Source organism: Athene cunicularia (assembly GCF_003259725.1).
Source record: "Athene cunicularia isolate RWA chromosome 13 unlocalized genomic scaffold, athCun1 chr13_part1, whole genome shotgun sequence".
In the NCBI taxonomy this organism is placed as follows: Eukaryota; Metazoa; Chordata; class Aves; order Strigiformes; family Strigidae; genus Athene; species Athene cunicularia.
This window is the reverse complement of record NW_020799117.1, coordinates 19,100,562-19,113,200: the sequence shown is the minus strand read 5'-3', so window position 1 is coordinate 19,113,200 and position 12,639 is coordinate 19,100,562. Positions and strand designations below refer to the sequence as shown.

The 12,639-nt window shown below is 49.0% G+C and overlaps 1 protein-coding gene across 2 annotated transcripts in view; it reads right to left on the bottom strand.

Annotated features, from left to right (window-relative positions):
- Nucleotides 1-4,223: 4,223 nt before the first annotated feature.
- CTNNA1 (catenin alpha 1) overlaps nucleotides 4,224-12,639 on the bottom strand; it is a 100,691-nt gene continuing 92,275 nt past the window's right edge. For both annotated transcript variants that reach the window (XM_026857948.1, XM_026857949.1), the window contains 2 exons: nucleotides 7,272-7,406; nucleotides 4,224-4,818 (listed from right to left, as the gene is read on the bottom strand). In XM_026857948.1, coding sequence (XP_026713749.1) covers nucleotides 4,531-4,818; nucleotides 7,272-7,406 — 423 coding nt within the window. In that variant the 3' untranslated portion in view covers nucleotides 4,224-4,530. The remainder of the gene's footprint in view (nucleotides 4,819-7,271; nucleotides 7,407-12,639) is intronic.

Below are 12,639 nucleotides of genomic sequence, written 5' to 3'. Positions count from 1 at the left end.
CCCTGGAGGGTGGCGGAGACGCACAGGCAAGCACCAGGCTGATTTCCCCGTCCATAAATGCCAGCCCAGGCTGGTGGCCATGCTAATGACGAGCTCGTTCCCAAACTGGCATTGCTGGTCTGCGGCCCACAGGAATGACAGGGCGTCTGCCCCGCTGCCCGCCTCGCAGGGCAGGGACAGGACAGGCCGTGCTCGGGCGGCCCAGACGGGCTCGCTGCATGGCCAGCAGCTCAGGGCGCCGCAGGCACATCCCGCTGTGGTGCCTCACGTCCTGCTGACCCTGGCTCCCGCAGCGCGACATGGCCCCTTCACCTGCCGCCGTCCCCGCACCAAGCCCGTGGCCCAGGCACAGGGCAAGCAGGGACGGGAGGGCCCCAGGGCTGGGGGGTGCAGGGGCCAGGGGAGACCCAGGCAGGGCTCAGCAGACCAGGCACCTCTGCGGGTCTGGGGGAGAGGAGGGGGGGGATAAAAACCTTGACTGTGGAGATAACAGGGGTCATCTCGCCCCTGCCCTCCCCCCCCCATCCCCGGTGAACATTAAGCCACAGCCTCTCTGGGCTGGCATCACGCACGCAGCCAGGCCCGAAACAGCATTATTTCCCTTTATGCCCACAAAACCGTCAGGAGGGTTGTGGTGGCTCAGCCTGAGCTCCCCCACCCCAGATCCTGGTGCGTGGTGGGCAGGGAGGGGGCTCACAGAGACCACCGTCTCTGCTTGCCCGGGGTGCTCGCCAGCCTCCAAAATCCGCAGCACAGGGAAGCTCTGAGCCTTCAGCATTGGAGCATCTGAGGTACCTTAATGCATTTTTCCTTTTCGAACTCCTTTGTTGGGGGTTTTGAACCCACACGCCCCTCACCACCCACATAATCACATATTTGAGGTTTGGCTGCCTCAGCTTGTTTTGAACCCGGCACTTGCTGCTGCCTGTCCTTATATTAGAAAATACAGCTCAGGGTGCTTTGCTCCGCTCTCCACACCCATCCCGTCCTACCCGCTGGCATCCCCCCAGCCAGCCAGGAGAGCCCCCAGCCCAGGGCCGGGCTCTGAGCTGGGCAGCAGCAAAGCTGGGGAGAGCGCTGAATGGAAAAGGCATCCGTTAAACAGCATTAAACCTCCGTGCGAACCCTTCACACGCAATTAAAGCAGCATAAATTCAACATGACTTGATTCACCGCTGAATTGAATTAAGAGCACTTGAAATTTGGAATAAGACTCTCTCCTGGGGATTTAATGTGGTTTCACTAATACACATTAGGAGATAATGTGGGTTCATCTTCCTGAGGGTCCCTGCCCAGCCAGGTCCCCGCTCCTGGGGTGGGTGGGAGGGCTGCTGCCCTGGGGCCTGGCCTCACTAGGTGCTGTCATCCCACAGCAGTGCAACAAAACCCCCAAATTCTTCCTGTTCAACAAATACCTTGGTGTGTCTCAGGGGGTGAGCGGGGAGCAGCCACGCTCGGCTCCCACCCACACGCTGGCGGACGGGGAGCTCCCACAGCCCTTCCCTGCCCAGAGCTGCTGCGGGTCCCCTCCATCCCCAGCCCCCGGAGCCCCGTGATTTCTGCTCCTGTGAACGGGGCAGCGGTGCTGAGCCGCGGGGGCCACGGGGCACGCAGCTGAGCAGCTTTCCCACCTTGCGCCCGCACGGCTTTTGCACCCTGACACGGCCACGCTCGCTCCCTCCCGGTAGAGCGTTTCCCCTCCAGCAGCCACAGCGGAGACCAACTGCACGAGCCTTCCCCCAGCGCTTAATTACATCAAGCAGTAATTACTGTAATTCTTTTCAATTGGCTCTCTAATAAAGTTACAGCTTCAGTGGTGCCCGGACGCCCCCGCCGTGCAGCGCAGCACTGCTGTCCTTAAGTGTCGCTGAGGGTTTCACCTGTGAGGTTTTCCCTGACACAGCAGGTATTTACTTTTTTTTTTTTTTAATTGTGCAGCCACCCACTTGCAATGCCTCGGTGTTGAACAAGCCCGGCGCCCCCCTCGCTGCTTCACTGGGGGCAACACGAGTAGGAGCTGGTGCTGCTCCTGCGCCGGCTCCTTCCGAGGGGGCTTTGGGCTGGCTGGGAGGTGCGGGACTGCCTCTCACCAGCCCCACGAGGTTGGCCTGTCCTCGCTCAGATTTAAAAAGCAGCAGCCACGCCTGATGGCACAGGCTGCCCAGGGAGGGGGTGGAGTCCCCATCCCGGGGTGTGTTCAAGGGCCGTCTGGATGAGATGCTGGGGGATGTGGGGTAGGGGAGAACTTGTAGAGTCGGGCTGAGGGTTGGACTCCACGATCCCCAGGGGCTTTTCCAACCTGAAGGATTCTGGGATTCTGTGGATACAATTGAAACCTCCCAGCTGGGCACACACCCCCCCGCCCGCCGATGGGGCCATGGAGGCGGCAGAGCAGCCCCGGCCCGGGCAGCAGCAGAAGCGGAGGATCGGTGACCACGTGCCCGCTGCTCGCTCCGCAGCCCCGGGATGGGAAACCAGACTTCCCAGGACACTAAATCCTCCCTCTGCTGCGGGGCCCAGGGCTTCGCTTTCCTCCTAGCCCCCGCCGGTGCACTCCCAAACAGAGCAACTAAGTTACACCATTAGCGATTGACCTTGGCGCCCCTCCCCTGCAGCCCCAGGGCAGCTCCGGGAGCAGCAGCAGCTCCCGGCTCTGGGGGTGGGTGCGCCGGGGCTGTTGGCCGCCCACCCCAGCGCTGCCTCCCCGTGGGGCTTCAAACCAGCTTTCAGCAGGTGGAACCGTATTTTAATTTGTTGACTTGATGCTCAAAGTTTGTAGCATAAAATACACTAACATTTATTTAAAAGCTAAATACATATAAATTTGCCTGTAAGTCTTAATTTATGGGTTCATTTTTAACAGACTTACATTTTGAGAGCAGTATATTTTGAAGGGAGCCACTGAACAGCCGATGGAACATAGCCTTTAAGACAATTATTACCAGGAAAAGAAAAAAAACCAAGATCTACACCTTATCTATTTCATTAACCCTTGAATGTCAGAGGAAGGAGCACGTCAGCTTACCCTCCAAGCAGGCATCTGTTTAGATGTTAAAGGCATATGAAAACTAGTATACAATGCAGCTGTTTATTATCTGTACTCAAGAGGCTAAAACGCTTGAAAACATAATAAATTTGGCAAAAATATCCCAAGAACTATTTAGCTTAATTCTGATCAGCATTTTGGTAACACGACAGCAATAACCTTGATATAGTAAATTATAAGCTGATCAAGATAAATAAAATTATAACGTTGCCAAGGAATGGCTCTAAAATTTAGATGCCGTTTAAAACATTAACTACAGAACAGGCTGCTTTCCATTTTAATGGATGCTTTACAGAAAACAGCAAACACGACTTTGACCTGCGCACGCGCGTCTTCTCGAATACTGGACTTTATTGGTAAGCATAAACCACACGGAAATTCATAAAATTTAAATAAGACAGTGAAATTATACCTTGTAGCTATAGTTATCACAAATAATGTATAGTCTAAATTGCAGCCTGAGCAAACATTATTTGCTGGGTGCCTTTGGAAGCCCAAGGCGGGATGCAGAGCAATTATGAGAAATGAGTACAAAGCCGATTTGCATCTGAATGCCGGGGAGGGGGAGCAGGGGCGGGCGGGGAGCCCGCTCCATTCACAGCACCACAATACACCAGCTGGTAAAAGCAACTTTATTAGTGTCCCGCAGCAAAATACATTAGTAATTTGTAACCAGGCATTAAAATTCCCGCCCGGTGTCATACAGAAGGAATCCGCCACCTCCACAATTGCATGTGTCACTGGATTGGGGCTGGGAGCTCCCCCAGCAGCGACGCCTGCGAAGCCCCCGCCGGCTGGCAGTGACCCCCCAACACCCCCGGGGCGGCCCGGAGCCCCCTCAGGCAGGAGCTGCGGGGCAGCCCGGGAGAGCAGCGTCCCACCAGCATCGCCCCCCGCCCCGCACAGCCCGGCCCGGGCCAGGTCACACCTTTTTTCCAGGCATTTCCCAGTCGTGGTCACACTCCGGCAGCGCGGGCAGCGCCTGCTGCATTCTCATACTCCTCTGGGTGTACACAGAGCTTGTTCCCTCTCCACCCCCGACAGCAGGAATACACTAATACTTTTTTTTTTTTTTTGAGTGAAAAGATCTAATTTTCCTCTTGATCACAATGAAAAACTGCAGTCTCTGAGTAGCACGATTCAACTATTAGTGTTAACCGTTAGTGTTACTGTAAAATCCTCTTTGGTTATAGAATATTTTATTTAAAGCAAGATTATACAAAACAATGTTCAGCTAGAAATACACCCCTGAAATCTAAAAGCAATCTAAATTAACACACTTCCGCAGGCTGAAGCTATACTGATAGGACTTATAAATTTGAGTATTTCCCCATGTAATCTAAACAAAGTTATCAAAATTATATTAAGTAAATACATTTTGAGGAATAGTAAACTTTTGAAAAATCCTTACAATATTAAAAGTAGAGTTCTGGAAGTAGCAGTAGTGGGCTAGAGAAAAAAATAACCAAGACAGAGACCTCTCTTTAAATACTCTCCATCGCCTTGAATTCGCTGAGAGCCTGCACCGGGTTGACATGTTTCTTCTGAGACGCTCTCTTGATTTTAGTTTGGGTTTCATCTTGTTTCTCCCTCTTGACCAGGGGTTTCTTCTCCGGAGCCTTCATCTTCCAAGAGACGGCGGGAAGATTGAGCGAAGCCATGCCCTGGGACTTCTGGTACTTGGTCGATGCCACGTAGGAAGCTTTCACAGTCTGCACCACCGCATTCATCAGGTTCTTGGCTGCTTGGATGAGGGACATGGCACTGTCCACCTGCCAAGGGGAAAACCCCAGCATTACATGATGCAAAAACCATATGAATACAGTAGTTCCAGAAAACATGATACTCCTGAGGTATAAAAGCAATCAAAAGTTGATTTTTCTAGGTCTTCTTTGGAAATTTGAAGTTCCAAATTCGAGGCAGCGTTTTCCTTTGGGCACTCAATGATAAAAAAGTGATTTGTGCCACCAAAAATAAAAGCGCAATGTTTGCCCTTAATCTGTGCCTTTATTAATGGCAGTCGAAGATTTGTATTCTGCTGTTTGCTTTTGTGACTATGCTTTAAGAGTAGCTTATTATCTAATGAAATTAATAAAGCTGTAGTAGTATCTTAATTGCTGATAATAAATATTTAAATCACCCTACAATATTAAGTTGTACTGGAAAGGAACGCACGCAGCTGCTTCTTCAGCCAGGCCTGGAGCCCTTTCCCAGGTGGTTTTAAGCATTAAAGCATTAAAATGAGGAGAGAAAAAAAAATACATTTACCCAAGCTTTAGCGCATGGCAGAGACAAAAAGCCAAAAGCAGGGCAGGGTAGAAGAGAGAGGGGAGGAGCACTGAGGTGACCTCAGCTGGCACACACCCCACACCCCCCCTTCCCGGGGTGCCAGTGCCCTGCTTGAGGTGGGACCTCCGGCCTGTGAACACCGACGGCTCTGGGGCAGGGATTCTGGGCTTGGCAGGGCTGCAGCACCTCTGCTCAGCTTACTCAAGAGTTCAGCTGTCTCTACACACTTAAATTCCTGTGTCGTAGGCATTTGAGGAAGGTTTTGGGGGAAGTTGTCAAGCTTGTCTAGCAGCAGACCAAGCTGAGCAGGGGGGTGGCTGCTTTCCTTACATGGCGGTACCTTCCCTGCCCTCACGCTGTGTTTTCAGTACAACCGCAGATCGGGTCTGCGCCCTCCAGCAAACCAGTGTCATCCGCTTTCCGTCAGGCTGGAAAACACCTTCATTGCATCTGACTATTTCCATGAACCTTCACAGCAGGAAGAATCATGTTAAATGCAATGAAAGCAAGGAGGTACTTTTGTAAATGGACTGTCAGATTGCTTAGGGTGCAAACGCTCACTGCCTGGTTATAGCTCTGCTTTCATAAAACTTTTGCAGTATGTGGATGGGGCAGGATGTTAAGGCTGAGAAGAATTTTACGTTTAGACAGGTGAAGTCCCTGGACTGGCAGAGGTCCTCATCTGATAATCTGACACAAGTTTAACTCTACTAATGGCAATATTTAGCCCCAGTGGACAGACTCGTGGAGAACAGACAAAACCAGGAGATGAGAGTACAGATGCCAGCCTGTTCATATAACTAATTTATGGCAGAAGGGTATGTAAATTGTGGAGACACTGAATAACTGCAGTAAAAGCCTGGAGTACGTATTATTGCATAATGACACATCTCTTTTGACAGCACGATGCCTTCAGCCTTTCAGCTAACAGGACATGAGGCAGGCAACCGAGCGGCACAGCCACGCGTTCCATCGCAGGGAGGAGCCCACCTCCCCCATGGAGGTGCCACCCTCCCGCCAGCACGTCCCTCACCAGCACCGCCCCGGCCCACCCGCACCTCTGCTGTCCCCAAGCACTCCTGTAATGCTCGCTTGATTGCAGGGGGGAAAAGATGTGCTATTAAGTTTAAGCACTTGAAATATCTAAATGGCAGAGGGCGGTTTTTCCTTTTGCTCTTAAGGATTCAGGTACCAACACTGGACTATCAGCCATTCCTGTCCTTTCTTCAAACCTCCCACCTCAAGTTACGACATGGATGGGCAAAAGCACCAGTGATCCAGCATACCCATCCGGGGCAAAGAAGAATATGCCAGAAGAAATTAAGAGGCTATCTCCACTTCCCTCCCCCCAAATATCTGTCATACAGATTCCTCTTAGGAGGAAGCATTTCATGAACTACAGTGAAAAAATTATTTACTAAGTAATGGCTAGCATAAGGAAGCAGGCTGGCCTACGGCAGCTTTCAGCTGTCATAAAACAGAGCAGCCACTAAAAATCCCTGCTCTCTCCAGGGCACAGCTATTTTGAAATATTAACATCTGAGGAGCATTGCAGGACCCCAGCATGTTCCAAGGCTGTGCAGAAACATGGGGTAGGTTTAGCTATGTTGATTAAAGCGATTTAACCTCACTAAGTGAAAAACAGTCTGGAAAAACTGTAGATTACACAAAGGTAAAGTGAATCTGTCTACACAGTCTATTGAGTAAGGAAAAGTGAAGTCTGTAATTTCTCCCCTTTCAAACAATAAGCGTTTCCTCCAGGAACAACAAGGCAGTGCAGGCAGTATAATAAACCTTGCATACATTAAAACTGACTGAATGCTCCAAAATCTCTTGTGTCTCTTCTATGAAGTTTAGCATAAAAGCTTAGCTTGGAGTAACTGTTACCCCCTGGAAGAACAACTCATGAACTGGAGATGTCATAGTTCATACATACCCCAGACACGACCAGCTCCCCTCCGAGGTTTTGCACTTCAGCCTTCACTTTGCTACAGATATTCAGCTGATGGCAATACAGGGCGATGCGCTGCAGGTAGGCGAGGAGGTCCTGCTTGCACGCAGAATCAGGGCACTGGGAGGAAAAAAAAAAAAAAAAAAAAAAAAAAAAAAAAAAAAGAGGTGAATTTTACTTTGCCATCACAAAACCAGAAATCATTTAGGGAGAAACCAGACAGCTCCGTTCAGAATAGTGAATGTGCTCCAGAGATCATTCCCCTTTATGCTGAGCTTTGGTTTTCAAAAGACAACTGAGCAATACATGGTCATCACTAAATACATATAAACAACCAGAAGCAATAAACATGGACCATGGGAACACAGGGGCAGCCCCTGTACAAAAGCACTGGGGCTCCTTTCAGCTGCCTTGAGCTCCCTGTGAGGAGGAGGAGGGAAGCAACCTAACCTATCCAGAGCAGGTTTGTTAGCTATAAAATAAACTTTCTGTACACTGTGCAGGACACAGCAGCAATGATTTGACACCCAAGACCTCAAGTTGCAACTAGCAGATGTTACCAAATCCTGCCTCAATTCTCAATCTTCAGTATTTTAAACTAGGAAATGATAAACCTTGACAGTTACTCCATTATATCCAGCAAAGTAGATATTTTCTTGACTTCTGCTCCCATTTCTTAAGCAGTGTGGAAACTAGATTCCTCACCAAGCATGAAATAAAATTTTTAAAGTGCTTGCTGAAGCACTCATCCATAAGATAAAAGTAACTTTTTCAGCTTTGCAATTGAAACACTATGTAGGTCTTGGAGACTGCAGAGCAGTTCAGAAAGCTGTTTTCTCAGACAGAAAGGAAGGGCCATCCCTTGCTTTGCAGAGCCAAGCAGCGAGATTATTAATGAGCCAGTCTCACGCTGGATTTCAAAACAAGAGGCGCCCTGCTGAGGGGCAGCCACAGTCCAAAATGGGATCTGCAAGCATAAGACAAAAAGGCTACGGGAAGCCTTTTACTACCCATACAAGTCCTGCAGTGTCTTTACAAAGGGCAGCGAGCGTGGTGGCCAGCATCGCTTCTCCAAAGAGTAACGGGCTACCTCAGCTCTACCGGCATGCTCTGGCTGCGTGGAGACTAGTGAGTAAGGCAGCTGGCACACACTGAACTCCACAAACCCTTTGCCCACCAGACTCTCGTGCTGCTGCTGAATAAGCCCAAGGGCATGTGTAGCACGCTCCTGCCCTGCACATGCAGCATCAGTGGGGCACCCTCAGCTGCCACAGCCCCACGTGGGGCACCGAGCACCCGCGAGCTGGCAATACACGGGCAGGCGCCAACCTCCAAACGTCGCTGGCAGAGCTGCAAGCAGTGCCCGAGGCAACAGATTTTAAACCAGTCTGGGTATATTTGTCATGCCAGAAGGTATTGCTATAGGGATGCAGGGGACATTACGGTCCAAGAGGTCATGTTCTGGGGCCTGTAGGTGAGGACACGGTGCTGACCAAAGCAGGAAGCTTAGGGCTGGGTGTTACAAGCATGCACAGAACACCTATAGCTTCAATGCCCACGTGCTTTACATTGCATTGTGTCAAACACACTGTTGCTTAAACCCTGATCTAAACCCTAGAGCAAGCCTGACTAGTTGCACTGCACTGCAAGCTCCCATCTTATTCCCTCCTCTGAAATGGCCACTTTGCACATCATCTTCTCGTCTTCCCACCATGCATTAAGGGGTCTCCTGGACAGAACCAGTATCAGACTCACAATGATTCTTACTTTTTTCTGCTCTAAGACAGGCAACGTTGTACCCAGCATTATTTCAGCCCTAGCACCTCACCAGCAGATCAGGAATTCAACCGTCATTAACCAGGGACAGGAGCAAAGGCAGGCCCTGCACTGATCGCCAGCCTTCCTAGACAGTTGCACCCCATCCAGAAACCTGGAAATCTCCAGCAGACAGGCCCTTGGCACACAATTCCGTGTCACCACATGCAGACTTTCCAGCACCCCATATACATACACACGCACTCACATACAGAACCCGAATACTTTTCCCTAACCCCACAGCTTAGGGTGATGGCAAGCAGGGCAACTGCACTCCACTGCTCCCCTCCAGGCAGCCTGGCAGCTGCAGGTCTGCCCAACCAGCCGCTCAGCCCGGAGGCAGGCACCGCTGCCTCCAGACAAGCACCAAAACCTCCACAGAAACCACGAGCAGCCGCAGTGATTTACCGGTGTTAGACGTGACAACGAGGAGAGTCCTGCTCCACGCAGCACTTGCTTCTCTTCACACTGCACGTGCTTGATCTCCCCACTGACCAGACCCTGAGATTCAGAGACCTGCACTGCCTGTGACAGCTTTTCTCCACACACCCAAGTTCACAGCAAAATCCCATTTCATCTAGTTCTCTGATCCTGCATAACAGACCATCAAATGAAGATTCATAATGCACATGGCATGATTGGAAAACCAATCTGAACTGTGGCACCGATTTACTACTTGGTGCTTCACTCAAGCTCAGGTTTATTGCTTATGCCCACACAGCCTCTCTTCTCCTTTCAGAGGAAGGTAAAAATCTACTCGGGTGCCAGCAGTAGGGTCTGAGCTCTAATTCTCATTATAGACCTTCTCTCCTTAGCTACAAGGTGAAAGCAGGAGCCGAAGTTTCCCTGTATAAAAAAGGCACCAGAACAGATCCCAAGCAGTGGCGTGCAAACAGGGGGTCACATTCACATGGAGCATTTGCTTCCCACAACAGTAACTGATCTGCCGTAACGAACTCTGACCAGAAGGTGAGTGTAGCTAATAAATACGTTTGTTTTTTCAGGACCAGAACAAGTGGGTTCTCTAAGCCAAGCTGGTATAAACCAGCTGCCTGGTGTGTGGCAGGCAGAGTGCCGCTGTTGGGCAGGCTGCTGAGCTGGGATCTAAGGCAGCGCACGCACGCACACACAATACACTACAACGGGATTTTTGGCAAACTGGGACAAGCACAACAGACTGTGTAACACAGACTATGGAGATCTGGATGGCTTTATGGGCATCTGACCCAGTGTGACCACAAAGCAACAGAGATCACCTTCTTAGCCACAAGGAAGGTAATGAAGCACCCGAAATATCTGCAACTCTTACGCAGGCACATTGCTTCCATCAGTGAAGTGAAACCCGTGAATAACGAAGCAGCAAAGCTTGCAGGTTAATTTTTTAAGCTAATCAATATTAGTCAGCAGTACAAGATGTTTCAGAGAAAGTCCACAAATAGCATCGGCCAAAGAGCTAATGAAAAGCTGAAATTACCATTTTGGAAAATGCTCTCCATCTCCCAAACAGCTCATCTAACAAAGCGAACGAGCAGCACAGCGGCAGATTGAATTGAATGTTGACAAACGCACAATACGGCACGTCAGAAGGACTGCTAAAAAATTCAAGGTACTTTATGGGTTGTGAGTTTATGGAAACCGTTTAAGGAAAGACACTCTCAAGGAAAGAGGCTGCTGCATGTTTACCAATGGCTGAAGAAGGCAGCAAAACATTACTGGGGGAAGCAGTGGAACAGGAAATATTATTCAGTTGTATATATCAATATGACATGAGCTGAAAATCCACATCCCATACTCTGTGTGCTATTTCTATGAGCAGAATAGAGAATTCAGTTCAAAGACAGATGATGTTTAAATAGAGATGTAACATGAGATAAAAAAGAGTATCAACAAAAGGCACTGTGAATGCCTGTATGAGTCCTGCCCTTTCCTATGCAGGAACACAAAGATAACAACCAAAAAACCCAAAAGACAACAATTTCAACACTGATTAGGAAAGATTACATTATTGTACTAACCTACAACAGCCATAGACACAAAAGAAATCTGTCTGCAAAGTGAGCTTGGGAGCATTTCCACATCACCGCTACAGCAGATATCTACAATGCAGCTAGAAACCAATGTATGTTGGGGGACACCCCCACCTCCTCAAAGCCCCCAAAATGAGATGTGCCACGGACTGAGCAGTGGTTGTTGGCAAAAGCTAAGCTGGCTGCTCCAAATCAAATCCAGGGTCCATCCCGGACAGAGCAAGCACAGACGCACATCTGCTTCTTACCACCTCAGCTGAACCTGCAGGGAAGCAGAATCACCTTTTTTCTCTGTTTTTGCAAAGAAAAGGAGCAGGGAAAGACAGAAGAGCTCTCCTGCGGTGTGTGCTGATTAAGACAAGCACACGATCCCCATCCCCAAGTGTCTGGTAGGTGTAAGCAAGCAACCACAGAGACTTTTCTTCCTCTCACTGTATCTCCTGTTTAGGGTATGAACACTGCTGTGACAAAAATTCACAATAAAATGTCCCTGCCAGCCCCATGTAACAGCTGGCCTCAGCGCTGTTTGGTTAGAGAAGCTGAAAGCAGGCATTTAGGGAAGCAGTTGCCGTGGCAGGACGGGCACATGGCAGTGTGTGTCCCAGGACAGCCATCAGCTTGTGCCTGGAGCACATCCCCAGACCAGCCTCAACAGCAAGAGGCTGCTGGAGCGTTTTACTGGATAGCAGAGCAATCCCTACACTTGCCTCCAGCTCCTTTCAATTTAATGAACAGATACTGATGTAACCTCAACCTCCCACCACTATCAAAGAAAAAAAAGCAACGGATTTTTTCTTTTGCTTTGTAAGCATTTCGGTGTTGAAAAAAAAATACAGAGAATCATTGTCTTGCTGCAAATCATTTTCATTTGTGTTGTACTCATAACCACTTCATATTCCCCCATTCAAAACAAGCAGACTGCTGCTTTGAGTGAAAGATGGAATACCTTTGGGAAAATCTGCCGGCTGATGGCTAGACACTTTTCAACAGACGTGAAATACCTTGGATAATAGCTTTTATGGTTTCAAAGGAAATGTGCTGTAAAACTGCCTGACAGCAGGAGTTAGGAGTTCCTGACACACTAACACGAGGGGTCATGATTCACCCGTGTCACATGGCAAACAGGACATAAAACCCCATCCATTTGTTAAAAGCCCGTATTAGGCATAGGAAAGCATTAGTGCTCCGCTGAAATGGCTGCATTGTACATCCTCTGTAACTGTCAGATAGTTCTACATTAACAAGTTTCTGAAGAGTACGTAAGCATATCTAATGAAATATGCAAGCTGAAAGTATTAGTAGAGTATGGAGCCAGAAAAAAAGCTATATTCTTGTCAAAATGACTAACTGTACAGTCCTATTCATATTTATCTTCAAACATGCACTTAAATCTTTTGCATTTTTAAGGACCTTAATTCTACTAAAAGGAGACATGTAGTTTTCTTCTGTATTTTGAAATGGTTTGGTGCAGAAAACCACATACCAACTTTCCATAAAACACATGAATTAAA